General features: G+C 46.9%; 1 protein-coding gene across 12 annotated transcripts in view; it reads right to left on the bottom strand.

The window, feature by feature from the left end:
- The window catches only part of EPB41L4B (erythrocyte membrane protein band 4.1 like 4B), a 130,752-nt gene that overhangs the window by 63,067 nt on the left and 41,824 nt on the right, over positions 1-25,861 (bottom strand). For all 12 annotated transcript variants that reach the window (XM_058694624.1, XM_058694626.1, XM_058694625.1 and 9 more), the window contains exons 3-13: positions 16,685-16,727; positions 15,760-15,838; positions 13,820-13,864; positions 11,943-11,995; positions 7,136-7,256; positions 5,970-6,057; positions 5,714-5,802; positions 5,353-5,422; positions 5,086-5,255; positions 3,193-3,302; positions 448-478 (exon numbers count right to left, since the gene is read on the bottom strand). In XM_058694624.1, the coding sequence (XP_058550607.1) occupies positions 448-478; positions 3,193-3,302; positions 5,086-5,255; positions 5,353-5,422; positions 5,714-5,802; positions 5,970-6,057; positions 7,136-7,256; positions 11,943-11,995; positions 13,820-13,864; positions 15,760-15,838; positions 16,685-16,727 (899 nt within the window). The remainder of the gene's footprint in view (positions 1-447; positions 479-3,192; positions 3,303-5,085; positions 5,256-5,352; positions 5,423-5,713; positions 5,803-5,969; positions 6,058-7,135; positions 7,257-11,942; positions 11,996-13,819; positions 13,865-15,759; positions 15,839-16,684; positions 16,728-25,861) is intronic.

The following is a 25,861-nucleotide window of genomic DNA, read 5'->3' as shown; positions in this document are numbered from 1 at the left end:
CGAAATTCAATAAACGTGTTTCGTAAAGGTTTTCTACACTGTATGACCGTAAAATCTGCACATCACTGAGCGAATCCAGCATTTGCTCTCACGGAGCTTTCGCTCAAGAGCATGGCCTTTCTTTCCCATCACTGCCTGCAATGCCATCAGCACAGTGCGCTGTACACATTCCTCTCACCTTCATCACCCACGGTTGTAATAAACAAAGCACAAAGCTACACAAACAGAGCAGCTGTGTTTTAAAAAAGAAAAAAAAAAAACGGTCTTGGAACATTCCATTGTGTACTTATTGAGAACCAGGAGGATGGTATAGTCAGGCAGCAGAAAAAGCAGGGGAAAATCATCAGGTGACTCACTCTGTGGTTTAATTGTATTAAAGAAAAAGTCAACATTGCAAATAAAGACGATAATTAGAAGAGCTGTACCCCAGAGTCTGGGGGCACTTACCAGAACTGAGCCGCTATCACTGGGTTGCTTGCTTTAAAGGAAAAACAGAAAGGTATGCCATCTTAGAGAGCTGTATCACTTTTTTTTAATCACGTGATGACAATGACTAGGGTGGAGGTTTCTGTGGTTGCAGCGGGGTCCCAACCCCAGGAGGTAGAATTTCCACATTAGCTCCTTCTTTCTGGAGGAAAAGTCTCTTTTCCACTGTGCCAAGCCCTCCAATTCACTCAGCGAATGCCGAGCATGTTCCCAGGGCCAGGTGCTCTCAGATACAGAAATGAGAGGCAATTCTGGCTCTCAAGGGGTTCACAGTCTTGACACAGAGACAGAGAGGTGTGTGAAATCAAAGACCGGAGAAGGGGATGATAGAGGCTGAAATATACGCCTGACAGTACTGGGAAGCTCAGGGCAGACTTTTGTAGCTGGGGCAGGATGTGAGTCTGTGGAAGGGACCATGGACAGAGCTAAAGCTTGTTTATCTAGACTCCCATTTCATTTAGGTGGCTCGGTCGGTTGAGCATCTGACTTCCGCTCAGGTCATGATCTCGCGGTTTGTGGGTTTGAGCCCCGTGTTGGGCTCTGTGCTGACAGCTCAGAGCCTGCAGCCTGCTTCGGATTCTGTGTCTCCCTCTCTCTCTGCCCCTCCCTCCCTCACACGCTCTCTCTCTCTCTCTCTCAAAAATAAACATTTAAAAAAATTTAAAAAGATGTAGCACAGAAAATCATTAAAAGCTTCACAGAGATGCCAGAACTCTGGCTGGGAAAAAATGCCAGTAACACAAAAGAAAAAAAGAGGATGGAGACTGGGAAAGAAAGTAGAGGAGAATCAGGGAACCTGTGGTCTAGAAGAGGTCCAAAGCCACCCATGGGTCAAGACATAGGACACACCCTCCCCTCTGCAGTGCCCACACCAAGGGGCCTTTCCCTTTGTGCCTGCACACGCCTCCAGGGACTGGAAGCCCAGTACAGTCTTGAGATGGCTCTATCTTTGACAGCACTATTAGGAACTTCTTCCTTACTTGGAGTGTTTCTGGATAACACTGATCCCATGGACCGCAGGCAGCAAGCAGAAGGCTTGACAGGGAAGCAAGTCCTTCCCTCTTTCCCCCACCGCATCACTTGTCGCTCCCAGTTCCTGCAGTCAATCACCTTCATCCACCATCACCCTTCTCTGGGCACACCCCCAATCCTCTCACCCTCTGGTCTTTCTTGAAGGTGAGGCCATATTTCCTGGGCACTGGCCATTTTTTTCTCCATTAAAGCAGCCAAGAATGACTTTAGAGAGCTTCTGGCTGCTGTGCTATTAAACCATTGGTTCAAAAACGGGGGTACCTGGGTGGCTCGGTTGGTTTAGCTTCCAACTTTGGCTCAAGTCATGATCTCACTGTTTGTATGTTCGAAACCCGGTGTCAGGCCCTGTGCTGACAGCTCGGAGCCTGGATGGAGCCTGCTTCAGATTCTGTGTCTCCCTCTCTCTCTGCCCCTCCCCAGCTTGTGCTCTGTCTCTTTCTCTCGCTCTCTCAAAAATAAACAAACATTACAAGTTTGGTTTAGGGGGATGCCTGGGTGGCTCAGCTGGTTGAGCGTCCAACTTCAGCTCAGGTTATGATCTCGCAGTCTGAGAGTTCGAGCCCTGCATCAAGCTCTGTGCTGACAGCTCAGAGTCTGGAGCCTGCTTTGGATTCTATGTCTCCCTCTCTTTCTGCCCCACCCCCCGCTTGTGCTCTGTCTTTCTCTGTCTCTCAAAAATAAATAAACGTTAAAAAAATTTTTTTTTAATTTGGTTTAGGGAATAGCTACTACACTTAAAAAAAGAAGAGTCAGGCACTTAACCAAATGAGCCACCCAGGTGCCCCACAAGGTTAAAGATTCTAGAAGGGAGTGAAGTATAGGTACAGTTCTGACAAAGGCCCACTAAGTCCTGAGTGATACAAGAAAAACCTATGACTAAGTGATATGTAGGAGGGGGTTCCAGGGGTTGAGAGTTCAGAGGCCATGCCATGAAAAAGCCCACAATTCAGTGCTAAACTAGGTGTCCTGAAGGGAGAAACAATCAAGTGTAGGCAGAGAAGAGCTAGGAGGTAGGATGTGGAGGCCAAGTTTAAACAAGCCCAGCTTGCTCATTTGCCAACTGGTCCTGTATTGGGTACCAGCCTTCAGAAAGGCGTGAAGCCATAGTAGTAAATGACAGACTAAGGCTCAGGGAGTTCTGAAAAGGGGGGAGGGGAAGGCATCCTAAGTCCAGGCTAAATTCAAGGGCAGGACGTGCATGGACTGACTGCAGGTACGGAGTCCAGGACTTAAAATTTCTGGATCTGCTCTTAGTGGCCAGAATTCTGGTTAGCATGAGTCTGGTGTCCCATTTGAAACTGTAAGATAGAGGAGAGAAGGACTGTTTTTCCCTCTAAGACACAGCATCATTCATCTGGGCAAAAAAACATGGTAACCTATGATATTCCTGAGGTCCCAGGTACAACGGAAGTGAAGAGGCACAAGAAAAGAAGGATGAAAAAGGGGGAGAAGATGAACACGTCCAATGGTCAAAATTAAAGACAGCGGACGGCAAAGGTGGCCCGGTTCCCATTAAGAGAATCCCTCCCACTGGGGTTTTGTCAAAAGCTTCAGAATGACAAGAGTAGAAGAGTAGAATGTTCCTTTAAGAACTGCTTTACCAAGCTAAGTTCCTTGGGGCTTAACCAACTACATCATAACATAAAATGCCAAGCAGAATGAAAAGCACACCACCTTTGAACGTCGAATGTCTCCGGGAGGGATAGCGTTTACTAGGCTTCCGCTCAAAGGTGCTGGTTCTCCGTAACCTGGCCCCATGTGTGGCTTGATACTCTGTCCGCCCACTGGAAAGTAAATATTTTATTGCATGTTACCAGTGTCAGAATATCAGTACATTATACATATTTGGAAGCGCACTTCTGTTTTCAAAAGCTCCAATGTAAATTTCAACTTATCGTGAACTCGTTTGGTAAAGACACACACTAAATTTAGCCTTCCATTTAGCAATAAAATCACCTCTGCCAAATCCAAGCTGTATGACAGGGGCAGATATTTCCACGAAGAGACAAAGTCCGCAATTTAGGTACCAGTCACTTGGCTGCACAAACCAGGCAGGTCCAAGTACTTGCCACATCTGACTGAGAGCACAATGATTCACAAATCAAATAACCTTTCATAACACACATTACGTAGACATTTAAGTCTTTTAAAATGCTGTTATCGGTGACCTCTTAACTAAACCCTGGCTTTCCTTACTATGCCAGGGGAATCATTACTTCTTTCACCAAGGCTTTCTGGGTTTTAAGCAAGGTAGCTTCCGGGAAGTATGCTGTTTTTATCTGATTGATCACTGCTTCATTCCGGCCCTACTCTCGGTTGATGATTTATCACACGGAAGGGGACACTTGCCACCTGCTCTAAGTGCCTCCAAGGGGCAACCTTGTCTCCAAACTCCCCTTCCTTCTTCTGGAGGGTGCCTGGTCTGGACCAAATCCTGGGGGAGTGTCCTCCAAGGATGGAAAAGTCTGCCTTGGCAACCACCCCAACAGCCATTTCCTTGCACGGTAGATAAATCTGAAAAGAGCACATCTTTTGGCATATGAAAGGGCATTCAAGGACATGCCATGTGTGGGCAGAGGTTATGAAACCATGTGAAATTTTAGAGCTTATAACAGTGATTCTCAGATCTGTAAACAGGCCTCAGAAATCAACCCTGGGAGGGCACTTAAAATGCACATTCCCAGGCCTTATTCATGAATGCACATGGGCGCACCCATTGATTCTGATTACAAGGGTCCCAGATGAGGTCATAAATCCCCGTTTTTCATAAAACCCCAAGGAGGTTTCACATATCTTGAAAGACATGGCCTTACAATTGTTAAGTAAAAATATGTGAACAATTAAATTCTCCATGTTTTCAAGGTCTCTTCAGATTCCAATATCTACCGAGCCTATCCGGGATCCCTTGCACACACATGGGGGGACATCTGCTCTCATTCTTAATCATCGACACATTTCTTGATGCCGGCACACGAAAGGCAAGAGAGGAGGGGTTGGAACAGAAGCCCCAGACCGTCTGGGGTTGACTCGCAGCTCTGCCACTTACTGTGACGCTGGGGCAGATTGTGTAACCCCTCAGCCCTGGCTTCCTCATCTGTACGGTGGAGATAGTCAGAGGACCTAGCTCATTAAGTCTGCAGGGAGGATTATACACGGGTTCATGAAAAGCTCTAGCACAGCTTGTGTTCTACGTCTGCCTCACCCACTACGGCAGCCACCCACCTCACGTGCACTGAGCACTTGATGTGTGGTGAGTGAGACAGAGGAACCACATTTTAAAATTTACTTAATATTAATTAATCTCAATGGCCGCAATATCTACTGTTTGAGATGGCATAGGTCCAGCTACATGTCAGCTATTAACAATTTTGTTATTAGCCCCATTTTATCAATGAGGGCACGGAGGCTGAAACAGCTCCGGGGGCTCAACCAAAGGTCAGATCTTACGAAAGAAGCAGGAAGAGGACACCCGACTCAAGCCTCCGGACACACAGATCCATTCACAAAAAGCATCACTGCTGCCCTCCTTCGAAACACGGCATCCACGTTGTAGAAACCAGTGCCCACCTGAATCTGAAGCGAGACCCCAGCCGGATGAAGTCTGATCTGTTCGATTTGCTATTCCCCGGCGTCCGCAGGCGGAAGAAGGCGTGATGCTCGACCGCACATTTCCAGAGGTGCTTACAGGTCCTGGCGCTGTCCAGCCGGAAGACAAACGTGTGCTCTTGCTCCCGTCCCTTTGAGGGGAAGCACAAGGTTCGCGTCTCAGTGGGGGCCAGGAACATCAGTGAAGGATTATTTGCAGCAAGGAGGACAGCCAGGAGCGAGGCTTACCTGATCATCATCCTCCACTACCACCAATGTCAATTTGCTCTTTTTAAAATCCATCTTGGTAATTTTTGGCCTGGTCAGAGAGAAAACATTTTAAAAGTACAATCCGCAGGAAAACTATCTACACAAACAGCAGTTTTCCTTTCTACTTTTTAAGCTTAGATTTGCTACAGAAATCATTCATTCATTCAAGCGTGATTATCCAGAAGTCAGTGCTACTGCCAAACACCCGCAAGTACGGGAGCATGGTGTGTTTTTAAAGCAAATCTCGGGGTTGCAAATATCCCTCAATAATCATCCATCACATAGAATTCCACCACAAAATAGGAAAAGACATTTTTAATATTAGACAAAACTAAATTACCAAAAGAATAAGCCTATTTTGTTAGCTCCTTCAAAGATTAATATGCCTGTCGGGGTCAGTCCAAGAGAATATTCACAGCCATCTCTTCCCTACAAATAAACGAAGTGACAATCGGTAGAGGGTTCTAACAGGTCGTCACAGAGCAGAATGCAAAACAGTTTCCTCACCACGTTACTTTGTTTGCACATAGTTTACGCATGGCTCAGTCACAGCGAAACCCAAGAAACCCCGTTACTTAAACGCACACGGTTCTTACCCTGACAACGTGCATGTCTACCCCATACATTTCCAGCCACTTCGCTTTATTCAGATAGGACAGTTCCGCCTGGGCAGGGCTCTTTCCCCTTAGAAAAACCAATGGAAATACATGTAAACTGCAGCTCGTACACCCACAGAATTCTGAAGGGCACAGCCACATTCAGGGATCCTCTGTAGCAATTAAAAGAATGAGGGACACCAATTTATGTTAACAGGAAAAGACCTCCATGGACAGACTGTTCAGTGAATAGAAAGAGGACAGCAGTGCTTACAACGTGGACACTTACAGAAACCATTTTTGTGCATGGATGCGGGTATGTGCTGTATATGCAAAGCAGGAAAGCTGGAAAGACGCACCACTGACTGCCAACAACGATGGCCCGCAGCGAGGACAGTGGGTGTGTGGGCACAGGGTGTGGGCCCTGTGACTCTACACCCACATATTCCTCTACTGTTTGGATGTGGCACAAGACTGGGCTAACATCACTTTCCAGTTTCAAAAGAGTCATTATGTCCCTCAGAAGGCCCAAGGGACAAGAGGAAACCGCGCTAAGTTTCTGCATCCAAGACTGACTTGGATCGGGCAGAGTTTGGGAAGGTGGGCTGGGAGGGAGGAAAGGCAGCACTGGTAATCGAGGCAGAAACCTGTCAGCCTAGGGTGACCCCGGGGAGGAGGAAGGAAGAGCCAGCATATAACGGACAAGGCTCGATTTAGCTCTGGTGACCACATGTCCGGAAACAGAACCTCTACAACACATGGTCTCAAATACGAGTGTCCCTGTAAGGGACAACAGGGCATATTTCTAAAGGGTCCACTCTAGAAGATTCAGGCACAGGGAATGTGCCAAGGCGGAGCCTCCTCACTCTCTCCAGGAGGCCAGGAGAGCAGCGGTGTCCTTGACAGTAATGAGCAAATCAGGACCAGGCTCTGCCATTCCGAGGGAAACGGGACTAGGCTTTGGTCCTTACTGTACATCTTGGGAAAGACAGACGTCGTGTGGGCCTTTGGAAAACCAGGACTGAGGCACAGGCAAGAAGTGAAGAGCTGGAGCTACAGTTTTACGGTCTTCGACAGAGCGATTCTACTGGCACATCTGAGTCCGACAGACGCTGACACATCACAAAATAAATATATCAGAACGCTAGACGGTAGCATCAAGGTACCTGCACTCTTTCCATCTCTGGAAGATATCAAATTCCATCGCTTCTGTCTGATTTGGAATGAACCGAAACTCAGACACAAGCTCTGGCGTGTGTTCTGGAAGCTCACACTCCCCCAGCTCCGCTGCGAGTTTCATAAAAGGGAGGAAAACAGGAGACATTGAATGCTTTCAGTTATTGCTGCAACCAGGTCCAAAGGCAGTTGGCACGATTACAGAGCACAGGTACCCCCACATGCAGAACTCCCTGCTTTCAGGAGGGCTCAACTCCCACCTGGTGCCCCCACATGTACGTTCAGAACCCCCAAGAATCATCCCAATGCCCTCCCTGTCGGGCAAAACACCATCATCTTAGTTATTACCGTCTTTCTCTCCACTATTCCCCCATACCCAAGGAGGCCCAGATTATATTTCCCCCACGAAGTGGTCGAGCCCAGATCTGCAATAAAAGGCAATTGCAGGGAATGAGGACCTGCCCAGAAACATCTAACAGGGCTCTCGCTACGGGTGGGTCAGAGCAGCACTCTGAGTCTGCAGTGCTAGAAAGGACCAATCAAGAATTCAGTGCATGTAGAATCTAGGGGAAAATATGCCAGGAGGGAGAGGGAAGGAGGGAGGGGGGGAGGGAGGGAGGGAGGGAGGGAGGGAAGGAAGGAGGCGGTGGGGGAGGGGGGGACAAGGCTGCAGGAGCAGCTGCGGCAACTCAGCCAGAACAGGGAGGAAGACGAAGACGGCTGTGCAGAGAGGAGCAGCCACGTGAGCAGTCTCCACAAAGAGGCCCCAAGTGTCCCACACGCTAGCTGCTCTCTGGCCGAGGACCCCACAGAATGAAGGGCCCAGGCATAGGGGGCCCCGTGCCTCCAAGGCACAGATGAGAAAATCCACTCTCCCCACCCGGGACCCTCACCCCTGCAGCTCCAGGGAACAGACCCCAGAACGGAAAGGAACCCTCCAGAGGTTTCTCTAATACCCTGCCACACAAAGCCTGGTCCAGCATCAGCACCATCTGGGAGCCTGCTCGTAACGCAGACTTTGAGGCTCCACTGCAGACCTCCTGAAGCAAAACCTGCCTTCTCACCAGATGCCCAGCTGACTGGCACACAGGTGGCTTTGAAAAGCACGGATCTACAACACTGGTTTTCCAACTTACGTTGGAAATGTAAGGCTCGCTAAAACACACACTGTGGCACCCCACCCTCCAAGATTCTGATCCCACAGGTCTGGAATAAGGCCTGAGAATCTGCATTTCTAACAAGCTCCCAGATGCTGCTGCTACAGCTGACCCAGGAACACACTTTGAGAAACACCGCTTAACACAAGAAATCCTACAACTGATTGGCCAGCGTGTGTTGCTAATAGCAACTCACTAAGTACCCAGCAGCCTTTTCTAATCCCAGAGCCCAGCTTCCAGGAGGGACTCCAAGTAGCTTGCAGAAGCGGATGAAACTTTTCTGTCCATACAGACAAAGCAACTACCCAACTCAGCGGGGTGGTGGGAGGGCTGTAAGAGGCGATGCCTGACACAGGGTGGGGATCTGCTGAGTGCTTCCTCACCTGACCCAAGCCCTCCATTTGCAAGTCTCAAGTGGACAGCCCCCCGAAGACCACCAGGGTGGCCTGGGTCAGGGCGTGCAGCTACTTAGTACCTTGGGCAAAGTCACAGATGAAGATTCTGCTCTAGAAATATTCACCCAGAGAAGGTAAAAGGGCTGGGCTCCCAAGGCCGCCACTGACCAATAACCAAGAGCTCACCCTGAAACCAGAGACCTGGCGAGGCTAGAGGGGCAGTCTGGGGAGAGATCTCCTTCACATGAACCACCCTTCTGCTGCACCTGTGGGCCAAAGTGAGGCAACAAATCCCTGGGGTGAGCAGTGTGTCTGGCGAGACCACTGACATCATCAAGCACAGGAAGGAGAAGCCAGACAGTGATAAGATTTCCCCGAGACCGGGAAAGGGGGCCAGTATCCTCCTCACTGTTCCTGGATTACAACAGGCCCAAGCGATGCCTGTACATAGATTCTGAGATAGCACGCCTGCCTTCCAAGAGGCAGAACGACACTTCTCTGCCTGAGTTCTGGCCGTGGAGGGAGCAGAGGGTGGCGGTCACAGCTCAGACACAGGAGGGCCGGAATCCCCACTCTGCTGTACACTCTCTGTGCGACCTGGGCAAGCCACTTAACCACTCTCCGTCTCTGATGCCCCATCGGTAAAATGAGAACTGCTGCAAGGACGAAAGAAGATCGTGTCCCGTTCTCCTCACTCTCATTCTTTTTGCCTGGATTCACCTTCAAATCTATCATAAAACTAGTCCCCAAAAGGGCACCGCCTTCACTCGGGGTCGCAACTCTGGAGGGGCACCATTAATTTAAGGACGATCACAGCAAGAACATGTCTTCAAGGCTCAAGTAAGGGAGGAAACACACCCTCCATTTTACTGAAAGCTGAGATGCTCCAGTGATCTCGATGTTCTGACGCAAGCTGGCTCCACTGTGATTCAACTAGAAAGTAGGCTGTGGAACTTTCCGATGGGATGTGGGGAGAAGAGGCCACGGAGGGACAATGTAACAAGAACTTCCCCACTTGTTCCCCACTTCAGACTTTTCATTTGTACTTGAGATAATGACTGCATCTTAAATTACACGATGTTGTAGTTCCAACTCAAAGGGGTAATTTCCCCAAGAAAGGCTCACAGATAGCTGATCTCATTCACATCTGCCTTGGCCCTGGAGCAAGGCAAATGGTTCCACCAGAGCTGGACTTGGTGAGCGTGGTGATGCCTTCATCACACGGCGGGAAGTGGGGCAGCAGATGGGAGTGGGGAAGGATGGTGATATATGTGCCTTATGCTCTAGTCGTTCAGGACCAGTGATCGATGGCCCCAGGTCTGACAGGGATGTGACTTCATCCCATTTAACCACAACCTGATGTCTACTGCTGGGCCACCAAGCCAAAGGGTATAACCTCCTGGAGTCTCAGAAACTCTAGAGTGGATGCTGCTTGGCCAGCTGATGAGATCTGTACCTGGCCAAAATGGAGAGCAGACTTCCATGTTCCCCAAGCCTTTACAGATCCCTATAGCACTTACCACAAGGACTGTTGAATCAGGAAAATGTAGATGTGAAGCACTTAGCATTGTATTTGGCACAGATATTTAGAGATGACAAGACTGTCACCTCTACCACCTATGGTTTCAGACCTCATGGGCAGGCTCCCCCTTCAACCAAAGTCTTTGAAGGGCCTCTCCAACTCTAATGGATTCATTCTATACTTACTGAGCACCTACTATATGCAAGCACCCATTAAAGAATAAGAATTAAAAAGTGACTAAGGAACAGAAGTGTCTTGCTGTCATTAAAAACCATCTTCATGACAAAATACAAGTACTAAAAATACGAAGTAGAAAATCATATTAAAAATTGTATATGACTGATCAGAATTACGTTTTAAAAACTGCATCCAACTCATAGAAACCCTGATTGTCTGCGGATGGCAGACAATGGCAGGATGGCAGGATGATGGGTTCCTTCCTTCCTTCTACTTGTCTTGACTATTGTGCTGCTCTCCAGATACTCTATAATAAATGTGTGCTGATTTCAGAATTTGAAGACTTAGATCAACTTTTAAAAATTGGGAAATACAAAAGTTGGAAGCCAAATCTTATGGTGTTCAAAATTAATTAGTAATTATGAATGAATACATCATAATTCATTATCCCAGAAAAACTGATGAACACACTGGTAAGATGAATCCACAACATATGCCTATGTGATGTACTGATAACATTCCTTATGTGCAGCTACACGTTAGTGTCTTCTTAATTAATGCTGAAGACTTCAGCAAGTGTTTCTTGTGCATTTTAAACTCAAATCCACCAGTGCATAATATGGAACAGTCAACACTGACAATCATGTAGGCAAACCTCCTACCATCTAACTCCTACCTATAAGCAGATGACTCCTTGTCAATGCTTGTGGCCTGACCTCTCTGATGGAGCCAGATCTGCATGCTCAAGAAGCTACCAGAGGTCCCACTGGCACCTCTCAGCCAAGAGATCCTACGTAGACAATCTCCTCCCTTGCAGCCAATTCTTCTAACCATTTGTGGCTCCTGTCACTCACTCTTGGGAGCTATCTATGACTCTTGCCTGACTCCTCTCTCAACACCAATGTGTAATGACCAGGTCCTTCTCTTGTACCACTAATGTTGTTCTTTTGGTGTGTGTGTGTGTGTGTGTGTGTGTGTGTGTGTGTGTGTACCCTCTGCCCTAGAGAGTTTCCTTTTATTACTGCAACACCTTCTTACTGCACCCCCAGCCCCAGTCCTGGTCCAGTCCTACCTCCCCATCACACCCAGTGGGGCCTTTCTAAATGCACACCTGACCAGGTCTGCCTCCCTCTTGAGAGCCTTCAAAGTCCTAATGCTGACAGCATGGTCATGCTCTTTAAATAGGGTTCAAGGTTGTCCACTTATCCAGGTTCTTGAACTTCCACCCTCCAACACCATTTGACTACCAGTACCCCTCTGCACTTCTCTACTTTTTGTCTTGATTCCTTCATTTGTTTTCATCCACTCCTCCCCCGAAGGGCCTTAGTCTTCCAAGCCTCCTGCAAGTATTCCTGAGGGAACTGCACTGTACCCTGGATGTGGTTTTGCCACATCCTCATGGGACCCGAAGCTACTTGGGGACGGAGGCCATACTGTATTTATTTATACCCCCAAAGTAGGGTACTGTGCCTGGTACACAGGATAATCAATTGCTGAAACGAGAGCATAACATTAAAATGCTAATTACCACTAAAGAACAATGTACCTTGTAGACAGAGAGCAGCTAATTCCACAGCCGTTTCATATGGGCATTTCAGTCTTGAAAAAAAGAGAGGAAATGAATTCCATATATGAACTTTTAATACTCATAAGCATACAAAATATCATTAGAGTCATTTTTCAAAAGGTAGTGCTATTTAGGTAATGATTTTTCTCGGTGGTTTCTATTTCTGCTGTCCACATTAAAGAATGCAAACAAGCTGATTTCCACTCCCTATTTCCCAAAGTCAATTCTCACCATAGAGCAAAACGATACAATCTAAGTATAGTTTCTATCAACTCTGTGGGCAATTTTACTGAATTTGGCAAGAATGGGGAAGTTTGGGAAATAGAATGAAAAGCCTTCCCTCTGCCTTAGGATTTTGAAACTTACTTGATAGAGTACATGCGCCTTTTCAAGCTGTCTGAACTCTTTCTTGAAACCAGGTCATAATGTTAAAAATAAACAGACAGACACAATATCTAATACTGCCAGGACAGCTGGATACACTCAAGCGTTCTAATAAGTATAACTGAGGCGTAGCCACAGAGGCGTATTACCACGCCTCCAATCACTGATCTCATTCATACTTGATATTACAAATTCAGTTAGAAAAATAATAATGACATACATTGGTACAGCACTTCATAGTTTTTAAAGCCTTTTCAAATATACTATCAAATTTGGTCAATGCATGGACTTTATGAACCGCTAAGTTAAGTGCTCCCCCATCCCCCATTTTAGAGACGAGGAACTCAGTGACCAAGTGTCTTGCTCAAGGTCACCCAGCTGGGAGCAGGCAGTGCTGGGACCAGAACGCCATTATGCCTGGAAGTACCATCAATCTGGCCGAAGTGCGTGTAAACTGCAAAGTACTGTATAAATGTAAGACGTCACCATTAATATTTTTCCAAACTGAAGACAATTACTGGAATTAAGAGGCCTTTAGTACGAGGAGCACAGTATGCAGAGAGAAAGAGAGAAAGATAAAAATACACACACACTCATAATACACACACTGAGATTTGTATTGCATGGCTGAATAAGGCAAATGTATACACTGTACAATCTACTTGTGCTGTCATATAGATTCCACTAAGGTTTTGAAAGCCTACGTGCGATTCAGAGTTTGCAAATTCGGAAATCACTTTTCAAATTTCTTTCAGGTTGTATTCAAAATCAAAATGTGTTCTCATCAACGTCAGGTATCGCTTTTTAGACTCGGCAGAGTCTTCATTTTTCACGTAATAGAAAATAGTCGATACGTATGCTGAGAGATGACACAACTGTGAAGGCTATGACCACTGAAATTTTGTATCTTTAAATACTGCACGCGAGACCAACCACGTCAATGCCAATGCTTCCTGGGCTCAACAATCACTGTTGCCAGAGGCCTGGTATTGAAAAACCATTTTTAAGAGGGGGAGAAGGAAATGAGATGAGATGTCTAAACCTCCTATCGGAATCAAAACGTAACCTCTTTACATTGCTTAAATGCAGATGGTGATGAATGAGACTTCTGACTCTCCAAATGCTTGTAAGTGTATACATACTAATAACGTATCTTGCTTGCAAATACGACAAAAGCCATTATGAATGGGGCAGTGATGTGATCAGGGAGAGAAGTATTCCCAAATGCACATCACTTAAGATATTCAATGCTCTTGGAAATGCTTCAAGCCATATAGTAATCATTTAAAATAAGATGATGATGACAGCAATACAAGGATTAGACTCACTTTACAATGCCTGGTGTACTTTTTTTGAATTTTGAAAAGGGAACAAGGGTAAAAGAGTTAAAACAACAACAACAACAACAACAGTGATTTAGAAATACACTATGATCTATCCCGGGTTAAGAGTTAGAACAAAAACATACTTACTTTCCTGAAAGAATGTCATGCCTGAGTTGTAAAACAAACAGGTACCTGACAAACATACAGAAAAGTCAACAGAGGCGTACTCTTTTCCAACCGCTTCCAATCCCCAACTTCCCATCACAAATCCCGCCCCGCGCACAGCCCAGAATTCTGCATTGTAACAAGGCGTCCGAATCAAATGAGGACGTTGGTGGAAGCATCTCCTCCTGAGTCTCCAGGAAGACATCCCAGAACCTAGCTAGGCAGGTGAGTGCATGTACAGGGTTCGCAAGATACTTGGGGGATGGAACATGAAACACACTCTACAGTCCAATGATGGCCTCGGCAGCACCCTTGGAGCTTGAGAAGAGAGCTCAAACGCAGGCATGCAACGTGTCCAATCAGACAGACAGGGAGGAGCCACTGGACTTGGCCCTCAGCCAGTCCCACCAGCAGATTCCGGGAAGAGCGCAGCTGCTGGTATCAGAAAGTTTACAGCTGACCGTAGTTAGCAACTGCTTGAGGCTTTTTTCTGATGCAGGTTAACTGCACGCGCGCACACACGCATGCAAAACAAAAATCCTGGAACTGGGCTGCAGCGGGTTATGGGGCATGAGAAATGGGGAGAGGAGGCAGCAAATAACACAAGTGGAGTTCACCTAAGTAAAAAAAAAAAAAATTTAAGTGTTTTTGCTTAACTGTTTTTTTTTTTCTTTTTTACCAGGAGGACGTGGGCAACAGAGCCACTTATAGTGCTTTGTAAAAGCCAAAGCTACCCACGCTCTGCTCCATACCTATGGAATCAGTCTTACATGCAAGAGTGGTCCCCAGGAATGTGATTTGCTCAAAAGCTTCCTAGGTGTTTCTGATTCACACAACCCTGGTTAAGAATCAATAGCTTGGATGATGGCTAGAAGGAGCACGTTTCATAAAGGACTCTGAAGAGGAACTCTAGAATAATCTACTTGAACTTTGAAAACAATGCAGATAGTCACTCTCTGTTGGAATGGATACGGGAGAATGTGAGTGACCCAGAGATCAAAGGATCGGGGAGCTGAAGGTTCTAGTATATTCTAGACTGTTCCTGCTTCTGACAGCTGCTTAACCACCACTGAACTGAGTACTCGCATCAAGGAGAGAACACACGGTGCTGAATACCACGCAGAATACAGCCAGAACTTCCAATTCCTATAGGAAAACCTAACCGTGGAAGCCCAGTAGGCCTGTCCAGGGCAGGGAATGGTGATAAGCAGTCTTTAAAGTGTTAGTCAGGTGGTCATCTCCAGGTGAGTGGCCGCCACCAGGGGCTGACATGTCGTCACTACTGCCGGTCACACAAATGACAAGGGGGTTCTGGGGACATTCAAAGCAGCTGAAGGTTGGGTAGAGGATCTTGCTGACAGAGGAGTGGCTGGAGAGAAATGCCATACTTAAAATGTTTTTAAAGCCTCTTTTGCTTCAACACTGTTTCTGAAGTTGGAGGGGCAGACACTCGTGGGCACACCTTAAAAGAAATTCAGTGGGGCTGAAAGATGACACGAAGGGATTCCAACAACTTTGATACTGTAGCAATCGAGGGAACATTGCGCAGCCCCTTAAAAAAAATAAGATGGCGTTCTGGGACTGAGAAATGCTCTTCTAATACCTGCCTTCCCTTTTTGTACCTGAGACAAAAATAAAGTGCCTTGAAACGAGTAACCAGTGTATCCCACAGCCCCACAAAACAGAAATGTGACCGGAAAATAAATCTTTTAATTTTGATTCACTGGGAAAAAGGTCAAACTAAGCCAAGGGTAGATTTTCAACAGAATACAGGGATAAGCACAAGGGAAATACGAATAGCTCTTGCTCAGCATATAAAGTCAGCAGAGAGAAGAGCAGGCAGACCCCAAATTTAGAGGACCCATAAGTTATAAGGTAAGTACTACAGTGGAGAGGGGGTCGTGTTCTGCATCTGGTCCTACCTTGTAAACTCTTCACGAAGGTTGTTCGGTTCCGAAGAATAATATTTAACTCGAAAGTGCAAAGCATAAGCAGGTCCAACTGAACATAGGGAGATGGAACATTGAAGATGTTTTTCCCCAGTTTTGAAGATCACAGAATGGACAAAAGGAAACACATGTTACATCTAGTAATACATTCACTGCTACCGGGAGGGCACAAAGGGACATACACAGCTAGAGAGTTCTTTTCAATCCTTTCATTTGGAAGACTAAAATGTACTTTTGCATTGACAAAGACGGCTTAGCTAGTAACTTATTCTGGAATAAAACCCTAACCATGTAGATGAATTACTAAGAGCTGACATTTTACTTTCACCCAATTGCCAAGATATTCCAAACAGATACTAACTTTTTACAAAATACTAAGTGGGCTAAAGGAAAGTGACATATAAACAGCAAGGGTTCTGTAATCCAAAAATACAGTAAGAACACTTTAAAGTATTACACTTTTTAAAAATTACCCATGCATAAATAACACTGAAGAAATGTGGTTACTGCACCCGTAAAACCAGAGAGCTGGACCAGACTGTCAAAAACTCCTGCTTTCCCATTCTCTGAGTCTACTTTTACAACTCATTAGAAAATGAATATAATAGGCGTAAAGTCATGCTTGTGAAGAGCATATTAATCAGTTCTCATTGGCAGGGGTGCCTGATTTCAATTGAGAGCATAGTCTGTTTTTTAATATCTACCGAAAACTCTTATCCAAATTTTAAACTCTAACATTTGGCCAGCCTTAAGAAATGAAAAATCATTCACTTAAAACTGAATCTATTTTAAAACGCTCTCAAGTTCTGATGAAAACATAATACCTCAAAACACTGGCAAAGGAGTTTTACTCTCTGATAAGAGAAATAAGTGAGTAGGCTAAGTTCTGCTTACTTACTTTTCATCTGCTTTTTTATGGGTTTGGAATGGTCCAGCCAGTGCTGAAAGAAAGAAAAAGTTTCTTTAGGAATAGTTCATCAGCAAGACCATATAGAGCCCACATTTATCCTCCTCTATAAACCTTAGTAATTCTCCCCATAAAACCAGGCATTGGACCAGATCAGGGCTCTGAGGTTGGGGATCTGCAAACTGCTTGGGATGGTATTAAAAAAAAAAAAAAATCTGTGCTTATGCACATTAAGTACATTTTTTCTTGGGAAAGTTAGCTTTTCAAAGAGGTGTCTCTTTTTCAAAGAGCTGTAACTAACTGATCTTTGACGGCTCTTCTAGTCTGAAGAGCTGAATTTTTTTTTTTTTTAACTTTTATTTATTTTTGAGACAGAGAGAGACAGAGCATGAACGGGGGAGGGGCAGAGAGAGAGGGAGACACAGAATCGGAAGCAGGCTCCAGGCTCTGAGCCATCAGCCCAGAGCCCGACGCGGGGCTCGAACTCACGGACCGCAAGATCATGACCTGAGCTGAAGTCGGACGCCCAACCGACTGAGCCACCCAGGTGCCCCAAGAGCTGAATTTCTCAAATCACGCTCAAACTTCGGCAACTATCCCAAGTCACCATCAGTGTGGTAAAGACCACGAGCCACACTGCCAGGAATCTCTGATCACGCATGGGTCTTGTAGCTTTGTCGTTTTCAATGCTAAAATTGTAAAGCCAAAATTCACGACCCCCAAGGAAGATGGGAAGGCAGGCAGGGATTTGCCAGAGATAACTGTGCTCTGGTCAATGAGGACATTCCAACTTCCTCTCATTTTCATCAGAAAAACACTTGGGTCCTATCTACCACCCCCAGAAATCGCAAAACCATTTCTCTCATACGCAAGTTTCTCTATAATGTCTCTGTTGATACTACAGTTCTGACGAGCCTCAGCAACTTGACTTCCATGGAAAACAGCATTTAGGACCATTATGCTTCTGGCCTCTGCCCTTGGAGGGCAGGGATGGTGCACTTCAATCACTTCCGTTTCGCATGCCAGGCTCCGAGCATGGAACCCAGCAGTCCCATATTAGATTCTTAAGAAATAAACACATGCTTGATGTAATTTTTTTTAAGTACGTGCCACGCCTAGCTCAGAGCACAACACAGGGCTTGAACTCATGTCCTGGAGATCAAGATTTGAGCTGAGAACAAGGGTCAGACTCGTAACCAACTAACTACCCAGGGGCCCCTCGATATAATTTTTTTTTAATGTTTTTTTAATTTTTGAGAGAGAGAGAGGAAGAGAGAGACAGAGAGAGAGAGAGAGAGAGAGAGAGAAAACGTGAGTGGGGGAAGGGCAGATAGGGAGACATAGAATCTGAAACAGTCTCCAGGCTCTGAGCTGTCAGCACAGAACCCAACACGGGGCTTGAACCAACAAACTGTGAGATCATGACCTGAACCGAGGTCGGACGTGTAACAGACTAAGCCACCTAGGCATCCCTAATGTTTATTTATTTTTGAGGGTGGGGGGAGGGGCAAAGAGAGAGAGGAGCTCAGGGGATCCAAAGCAGGCTCTGTGCTGACAGCAGCGAGCCCAATGCGGGGCTTGAACCCATGAACTAGGAGATCATGACCTGGGCTGAAGTCAGATGCTTAACCACCTGAGCCACCTAGGTGTCCCTCAACATAGTTGTTTTAAAAGAAGGCAAAGAGGAATTTTTCCTACCACTTCACGTCAACCCAATACACACTGAAACCTCACCATTATGGTAACATTTGGAATGACACAGCCAGAGTGGGTTTCTCATTAGCTGCTCAGAATCAGGGGCCCTTCTGCTGACTGCCAATATACTTTCAGAAGCAACTTCAACTCCGCACATTCTAATAATGAGAAAGGGTGGGGCTAAATTAGTACAGTGCACTCTACCCCTCACCAAAGAGCCCATTATGACTGTGTAGGAGGAGGGGAATAAGGAAACACAAAAGCAAATAACAGGTAAATTATAACACAATAAGCTGTGAGCAGTGCAGTGGGAGAACACGGGCTTTTGTCATTTCCACCCTCCGGCTAAGCAACCACCTAAGAAACGAAGATCAGCACAGCAGGATGCAGATCTCAAAGGCACTCGTACAAGGTGCTTTATCTCACTGTTTACAGCTTTGAATTGGAAATGACCTAAATGTCCATCAACAAAGAAGGATTAAAAAAATGGCTCATCCAAATGATGAAATACTATTCAGCCTTTAAAACTGATGGAGGCCTATTGACTGATGTGGCAAGAGACCCACAGCTCAACATCTAAAGAAAAAGAAGCCAAACAAACCAGGATCCTGTTTACATAAAATTATAATTTTCTATTATGGTATGTCCAGAAGGATTTATAGACATTTTTTGGATGTGGGGCTGTAAATGCCATTTACTTTTTTCACTTTTCTGCATAATTTTTTACTTTTAATGATAATATTATTTTCATGGGGGTGGGTCATGTGGTCACTTCCATTAATTAATTCATTGCTTGCCCATCAGGCAGTTTGGGATGATCGGTTTGCCCTAGCAGAATTCCATATCACGGCTGCCCTCAATCAAGCAGAAAACCTCGGACCTCAGCCCCTGGGAGGATTACAGATACAGACGTGATAAAAGTGTATTTACTTTCCTGCCAGTAAGTATCACACTAATGGCTATGACTAAACTCTTTCTTCCCCTCACTATTACCCTGCAAAGAAAGTTCTCTGCAACCAGCCTTCTAATCTCATTAGCCTCAGAGGCTCACAGCTTAAAGGGGCTTGTCCCACTTCTTTCCCTCATGCCCCCTTGTATCTGGAATAGAACACGTCAAGCCCACTGTTTCCCTCCCTCCGCTGTCAAACTATGATCTTGATCTGAGTCCGACTGTGTTGTTTCCTTGGCGGTGGTTTTCAACCCTGGTTGCGCACTGCGGTCACAACGACGCAGGTCCCACCCAAGAGCCATTAAACAGAATCTCAGAGCATTAGTGTTTGTTAAAGGCTCCCAGCGTGCCCATGAAATATTCAGTGCCGAAGTTTTCCCCTTACCCAGCAATATGTCCCTACTGATCTTGGGGATCGTGACACACCCATGACCCCTTCTGAAAATCACCGTCAGGGCTTTGTAAAATCTCAAGCAATTTACTGGCCAAGGTTTACTGGCCAGTGGTCTATGGTTGGTGTTAACCGACAGTTCATGGCTAGTGTTCCTGCTGGACAGCAGACTGCTTTTCCCTCTGGCCATGCTGCTGAAGGAGCTCCCTTATCCATGCAGGCTGGCCCCTGTCCTTCCTGCACAGCCACGGGGCCCTGCCAGGATGGACGCTTGTGAAAAGTCTGGGGCTCACGAATCTGGGAAAGTAATCAGAAACAGTTTCCTTTTAAAAGCTCCTTGCCCCTACAAGGTTCAGATCAGGTTGCTTGCCTGCATCGGAGGTGATAAGAAACCCAGCCAGAATCCTAAAACAAGACATGATAAAACCTATCTGGTATCCAGGCAGTTCAAAACGACCTGACTTTCTTTCCTAGCTGCAGGAGGGGACCAGACTCTGATTAGTCCTATTTTATCCCACGAGACTACCTCATGATGAATACCCGGGCACTATGGCCCCAAATGGCATTTAGTAAATCATATCCTACACTTGGCTTGGAGGCCTAAATTCAGCATCAGCGAGACCTGTCTTAGATGTTCACCTGCATCCTGACCAAATATAGCCACACCGCCTGTCGGCAAAGGCCAAGGCAAATGGCTCCAGACCTCTTAACATACCATTAAACCAGTCACTGGAGACAGGCGGGTGCATTTCTAAGTTCAGAGGGCATGATATTTAACTCAAACATTCTAACAGGTATTAGAAAGGTGGTTTCTGATCTGAATTTCTCATCCAAGTCCATCTGGCAAAACCCTTTCCATAAATCAAGATGGGAGATGATTTGGCAAAGCCCATCTGTTCTGACAGTATATCAGTTCTGGAACTCTGACATGTAAAAGGCTGGTTGTAGCACTGCGTTGTCTAAAATCGATACAGAAGCACTTGAACCACAATGGCCAAGAGAAGCTCAGGGGTTGAAAAGGGCCTAAAACCTGCCTCAATGACCCCTGAGCCCTCACCATCGAGTCTGAGTGGTCGGAAGTCATAGCTGGCATCCTAGTACCTGTAGATTTCTCAGCTTACAAAGAGTGTCTAGTTTGCATTTAAATTAGAGCTGGAAGGAATTTGAAGAGATAATCATATCCAAAGGATGAGAAGAGAAAGAAGGGAAAGGACACTTTTGGAGCTTACTGTGTGTGCTATGATTTATAATAAGAAATATATATTTGGTCTTAGTTTCTGGCACAGAGCTCCTAAAACCCTTGGAATTTTCTAAGCCATAAGAGCAAGAAAGGTGTTCTGACATTCATAACAAACTCCTTCCTACCATACCAGAGTTTATGTCAATGAGGTGACTTATTTCTTAAAATTTTTTAACATTATTTATTTTTGAGAGAGAGAGAGAGAGAGAGAGAGAGAGAGGCAGAGCAAGAGGGAGACACAGAATCTAATGCAGGCTCCAGGCTCTGAGCTGTCAGCACAGAGCCCGACATGGGACTTGAACTCACGAACTCAGATCATGACCTGCGCAGAAGCCGGATGCTCAACCCACTGAGCCACCCAGGCGCCCCAATAAAGTGACTTTTGAAGAGCACCTAAGGATGGGGGCTGGTTGTCAGGGGAACCACCCACATGATTGGAGGGTTGAGACTTACAGTCTCACCGTGCTGACCTCTGGGGAGGGGGCAGGGGCCTGAAGGTTGAATCAATCACCAATGGCCAATATTTAATCAATCGTGCCCTTGTAATAAAGCCTCCATGAAAACTCAACTTGGAAAGCTTCTAGGCTGGTGCCCACAGAGAGACCTGGAGAGGGACAGATGCCCAGGGAAGGCGTGGAAGCTTTGCACAGCCCGCCTCACCCTATACTTGCTCTATTCATCTCTTCTGTCTGGCTGTTCCTGAGTTAGTACCTCTTTTATAACAGACTGGTGATCTAGTCAGTAAAATGCTTCTGAGTTCTGCCATCTGTCCTAGAAAATTAACTGAACCAAGAGGGGTCAGAGGACCTCCCATCGACACTGCAAAAGCACAGGTTACAATCTGGACATGTGATTGGCATCTGAATTGTGGGGTGGGAAACAGTGTTGGAGGACTGAGCCCTCAGCCTGTGGGATGTGAGGCTATCTGCAGGTAGAGAGCGTCAGAATTAATTGCTCGGTGGTGTTGGAAGAAACACACATTGGACTGTGTCATGTCCATCACTCGCTCAGGCCTCAGAGCCGATGAAGGTGACTGTGCACAGGGCAAGGCGTCCGGGATCACGGTGTAGGTGAGGCAGAGGCAGGATCAGAAATCAGGCTGTGGCGGCATCCATGGTTCTGGGTCCACACCACACACCAGCTTGAAGTGCCTCCTCCGCCTAAGGAGGGATCTCCCCTTCTCATCCAGGATGGAGCCCTGTAACCTCACTTACACCAGCTACTTGAGGTTTCCTTGGGAATTAATCTAAATCAACTGCAGAGACCCCTTTATCAATAGCTTTCCATTCAGCATCAATATGCATGTGGGCAGGAAAACCCTCCCCCTGCCAGCTTTCAGAGACAGGCTGCGGGGAGACCTGTGGCATTTCTTGAGCTGTTCCACACTTTCTTGTACTAAAATAGGAGGAGGCAGAAGATCAGAGTTTGAGTGCCAGCTCTGCCAGTCACCTGGTGTGTGGCCATAAGCAAGACCCCTGAGACTGTTTCCTCATCTGTGTACTGAGCTGTCCCCTTGACACACTGAAGAATCCACTGAGTGGCTGTGGAACCATTGAAATGGAAGGGTTTCCTGTCTCTTATAGTAACATACCCCACTATTAGTGTTTCCTGAGAGTACTTCCCTCCAGGTACATCTGAAACGGTAGGAAAGCTCAGTGGCGTCCCCACAGGAGGCACATGTGACACCAGAGTGAAGCCGCAACAGCCCCATTAGCACCCAATGATCCTCTCGGCAGCCACCATATCCGTGTCAACCTCACCTCGCAGCCCTGGGCCTCTTATTACCCATCCACATGATTCTAGGCTGCAAAGACCAGAGGAAAAACATCTCACAAGTCTGGAGACAAAGGCCAAAAATCACCTTTTCGGGATTCCTTGCTGCAAAGCTTACCACCATAAAATGCTCCCTTTTCATGTTGGGAGGGGCTCTGGAAGGGACTTGAACTGGTCGCATCCCCCAGAACACCACCCCTATGGCCACACACCTGCCCCCAGGGTTGGGAGGGAGGCTCCTGATTGGTGGGGCTGGTATGACCCCTGCCCCAGATCCCTGCCATACCTCTCCCCTCTGACTCCTCATTGGGCTCCTCACTGATACTCAGGCACTCCCTCTCCAGGCTCCCAGAGTGAGGACAGACCCCAATGTATTCCATGGGACCAACGAGATGGTCCGTCTCCCTCAGGAGAATGCAGCAGGCAGGGACAGTGTCCTGCCTACTTCTGCACCACAGGGACTACCGCTGAATAAGCTCCAAGGCAAAGTCAGCTGAATAGCTACTGACTAAATGGGTTCCTCCGGCGGGCGCATGCACGTGGATGTGTGTGTGGATAAGATGCTACCTCGTGTAAAGGAACCAGCGTAGCCTGGTGGAAAGTGCTGGCCTGTGGAATGAGACCAGGTTCTGAATCCTGGCTCTGTCCCTCACTTTAACCTTTACAAGGTTTCTAATGAACCTGAGCTTCATCATCTGTAAAATGGGTCTGCTTTATGGCTAGTTTCACAGATGATGAATGTTAAATAAGAGTTATGTAAAGTTTTTAGGTGGATGCCTGAGCAGGAACTCAGTAAACAGCAGCAATCTGACCAGTCTGGTCCGTAAGAAAGCTGGGTGGGTGTAAGCCAGAGCCTCCTCTTTCAGAAGAAAGCTTTCATATGTAAAAATAGAACCCCTGCCCCTGCTTTGAGCTGTGCAAAAGTGAGATCTACAGAACAAGCTCCTGGGTGGCCTTCCTGCCTTGATATGGAAAAGGGAAACAGGAGGCCCCAGCCCCAACTGCTAAAAATAGACGATGCTGATAGACTCTGACCTTGCTTCAGGGCTGGGCAGCGCACTATGGTAACCAGGCTTGGCTCTTCGCAGGGAGCTGGGGACATAAGCTGGGTCTGCAGAGAGCTGTGCCAGGAGCCCCACCACTGCCAGCCTTCTGATTTGCATGCAGGGGCAGGGTGAGGATGTCATTTCCTGCAGGAGCCGCACACGGCAATAAGCCAATGGCCAAGGGGACTGTTCGCATCCCAGCCCCCATCTTGTACACCTGCCACCAACTGCTTCGTCCCAGGCACCCAGAAAATTGACTCAGGGAACATTCCCAAAGGGATCACCTAAACTGCTAAATTTTCTCCCACAGGCAAGGCAGTCTTGCAGGTTCCCGCTAGCCTAAGTGCATCACCTCTGAGAGCTGTGATGACTTCTGGTCTCCCCTCAGCATGCTCAGGTAGGAAGAGGAGACCCACACTGGGGTTAGATTACAAGACTCCTTCTCCTCCATTAACTCGCTGAGCATCTCAACCTCCCAGATGTCACCACCTCCACTCTACAGTTAGGAAAACAGGCTTGCAAGTATAGTGCATTGAATACAGCACTTACCCCTCAAGTTGTAAAACCTGACTTTGAGTCTGAGGGGTACCACTCACTGAGTGCATTCATTTCACCATCCACAAGACAGAAACGTTTGACAAATAATTTCTAAGGTCACTTCTGGGGCTGAAGACTGATGTTAAAAAAAATTTTTTTTTTAAATGTTTATTTGGTTTTGAGACAGAGACAGAGCATGAGTGGGGGATGGGAGGAGAGAGAGAGAGGGAGACACAGAATCCAAAGCAGACTCCAGGCTCTGAGCTGTCACCACAGAGCCTGACATGGGGCACGGAGTCACGAACAGTGAGATCATGATGTGAGCCAAAGCCAGATGCTCAACCAACTGAGCCACCCAAGCGCCCCTGAAGACTGAGGTTTTAGGTTGTATGCCTTGTCAACAAAAGTCCCCAAGAAGCAGCAGTCTTAAGTCTCAGGATCTAATCAGAAAGGTCTATTTATAAGCACAGATAAAGAACCCACAGCCAGATGAGCAAACTGCCACAGAAGGCAAAGAAGCTCAAAGGTTTCCAGAGAGGAGGAGAGATGCTGCAAGTTCAGGACATGCTGCATGAAGGAAGGGCTACCATCTGAGACAGTCCTGAAGGACAGCCAGAAGTTTAAATGGGGTGAGGAAGGGCACGCCGGGAGGGGAACCCATAAGCAAAAGCATGCACAGAAGTGCAGGCATCTCCAGAGCCCGGTCTGTGAGGAGCCCTGCCTAGAAACTGGACTAATGAGAAGGCTCCTGGGAGCAGCTGCTGCACAGCCTCGGATCCTCCAGGTCAGGTAGCCGAGGACCCTGCACCTGCTTTGTGGGGGAAGAACAGCATGTCACGTTCAGGGCTAGGAGCCGGAAAGATGGCAGGGCCTGTAGAGGCTGAGCATCCAGGTGTCTGGCCTTGGAAGGGCGCCTGGACCCCGCTGAGGCTGTGCCAGGACACCGGCAGACGGGAACGCCTGGCAGCCCGGTGAGCAGGGGTGCATAACCAGGTCCTTCCTAATGGAGTCACATCCTTGGCTTTCTGGGAATCCAAGTGGCTGGAGAGGGGTCACCTGGGGATGAGGACATGGCAGCAGGGAAACAGGCACGTGGCTCTAATGGCAGAAATGATGGTATCTTTTCCCTTCTGACAGGAGAAGAGTGTGGGGCAGACATGCCTGCCTTCCCTTTAGAACATTAGAACTGAAAGAGCTCTTGGAAACAGGCCCAAGAACCCCATTTTACAGATGAGAAAACATTTTACAGATAAGGACAAGGGAGAAAAGGGGGCTTACTGAAAGCCCCCAGATAAGTCAGGGGCAGAGCCAGGAACAAGGTCAGACTCATAATCCAGGGCTGTAGACATTTTGAAGCCAAAAATACCATATGTGTTAAGGCACACAGAAGGCAGAATGGAGAAGCGTTTATGGGAAGGGAAGGGCTGATGAGTGTCAGATGATGGGGACAACTGGAGGATACTGGAGACAGACAAACTAAATCTGGCACTCAGGAAGCAACCGGAAATGGAACAGTGATGCAGGTATAGGGGGTAAA

Source organism: Neofelis nebulosa, chromosome 12 (genome assembly GCF_028018385.1).
Source record: "Neofelis nebulosa isolate mNeoNeb1 chromosome 12, mNeoNeb1.pri, whole genome shotgun sequence".
NCBI classification, from domain to species: domain Eukaryota; kingdom Metazoa; phylum Chordata; class Mammalia; order Carnivora; family Felidae; genus Neofelis; species Neofelis nebulosa.
Note: the sequence above shows the minus strand (reverse complement) of the source record. Positions and strands in the feature narration are given on the sequence as shown.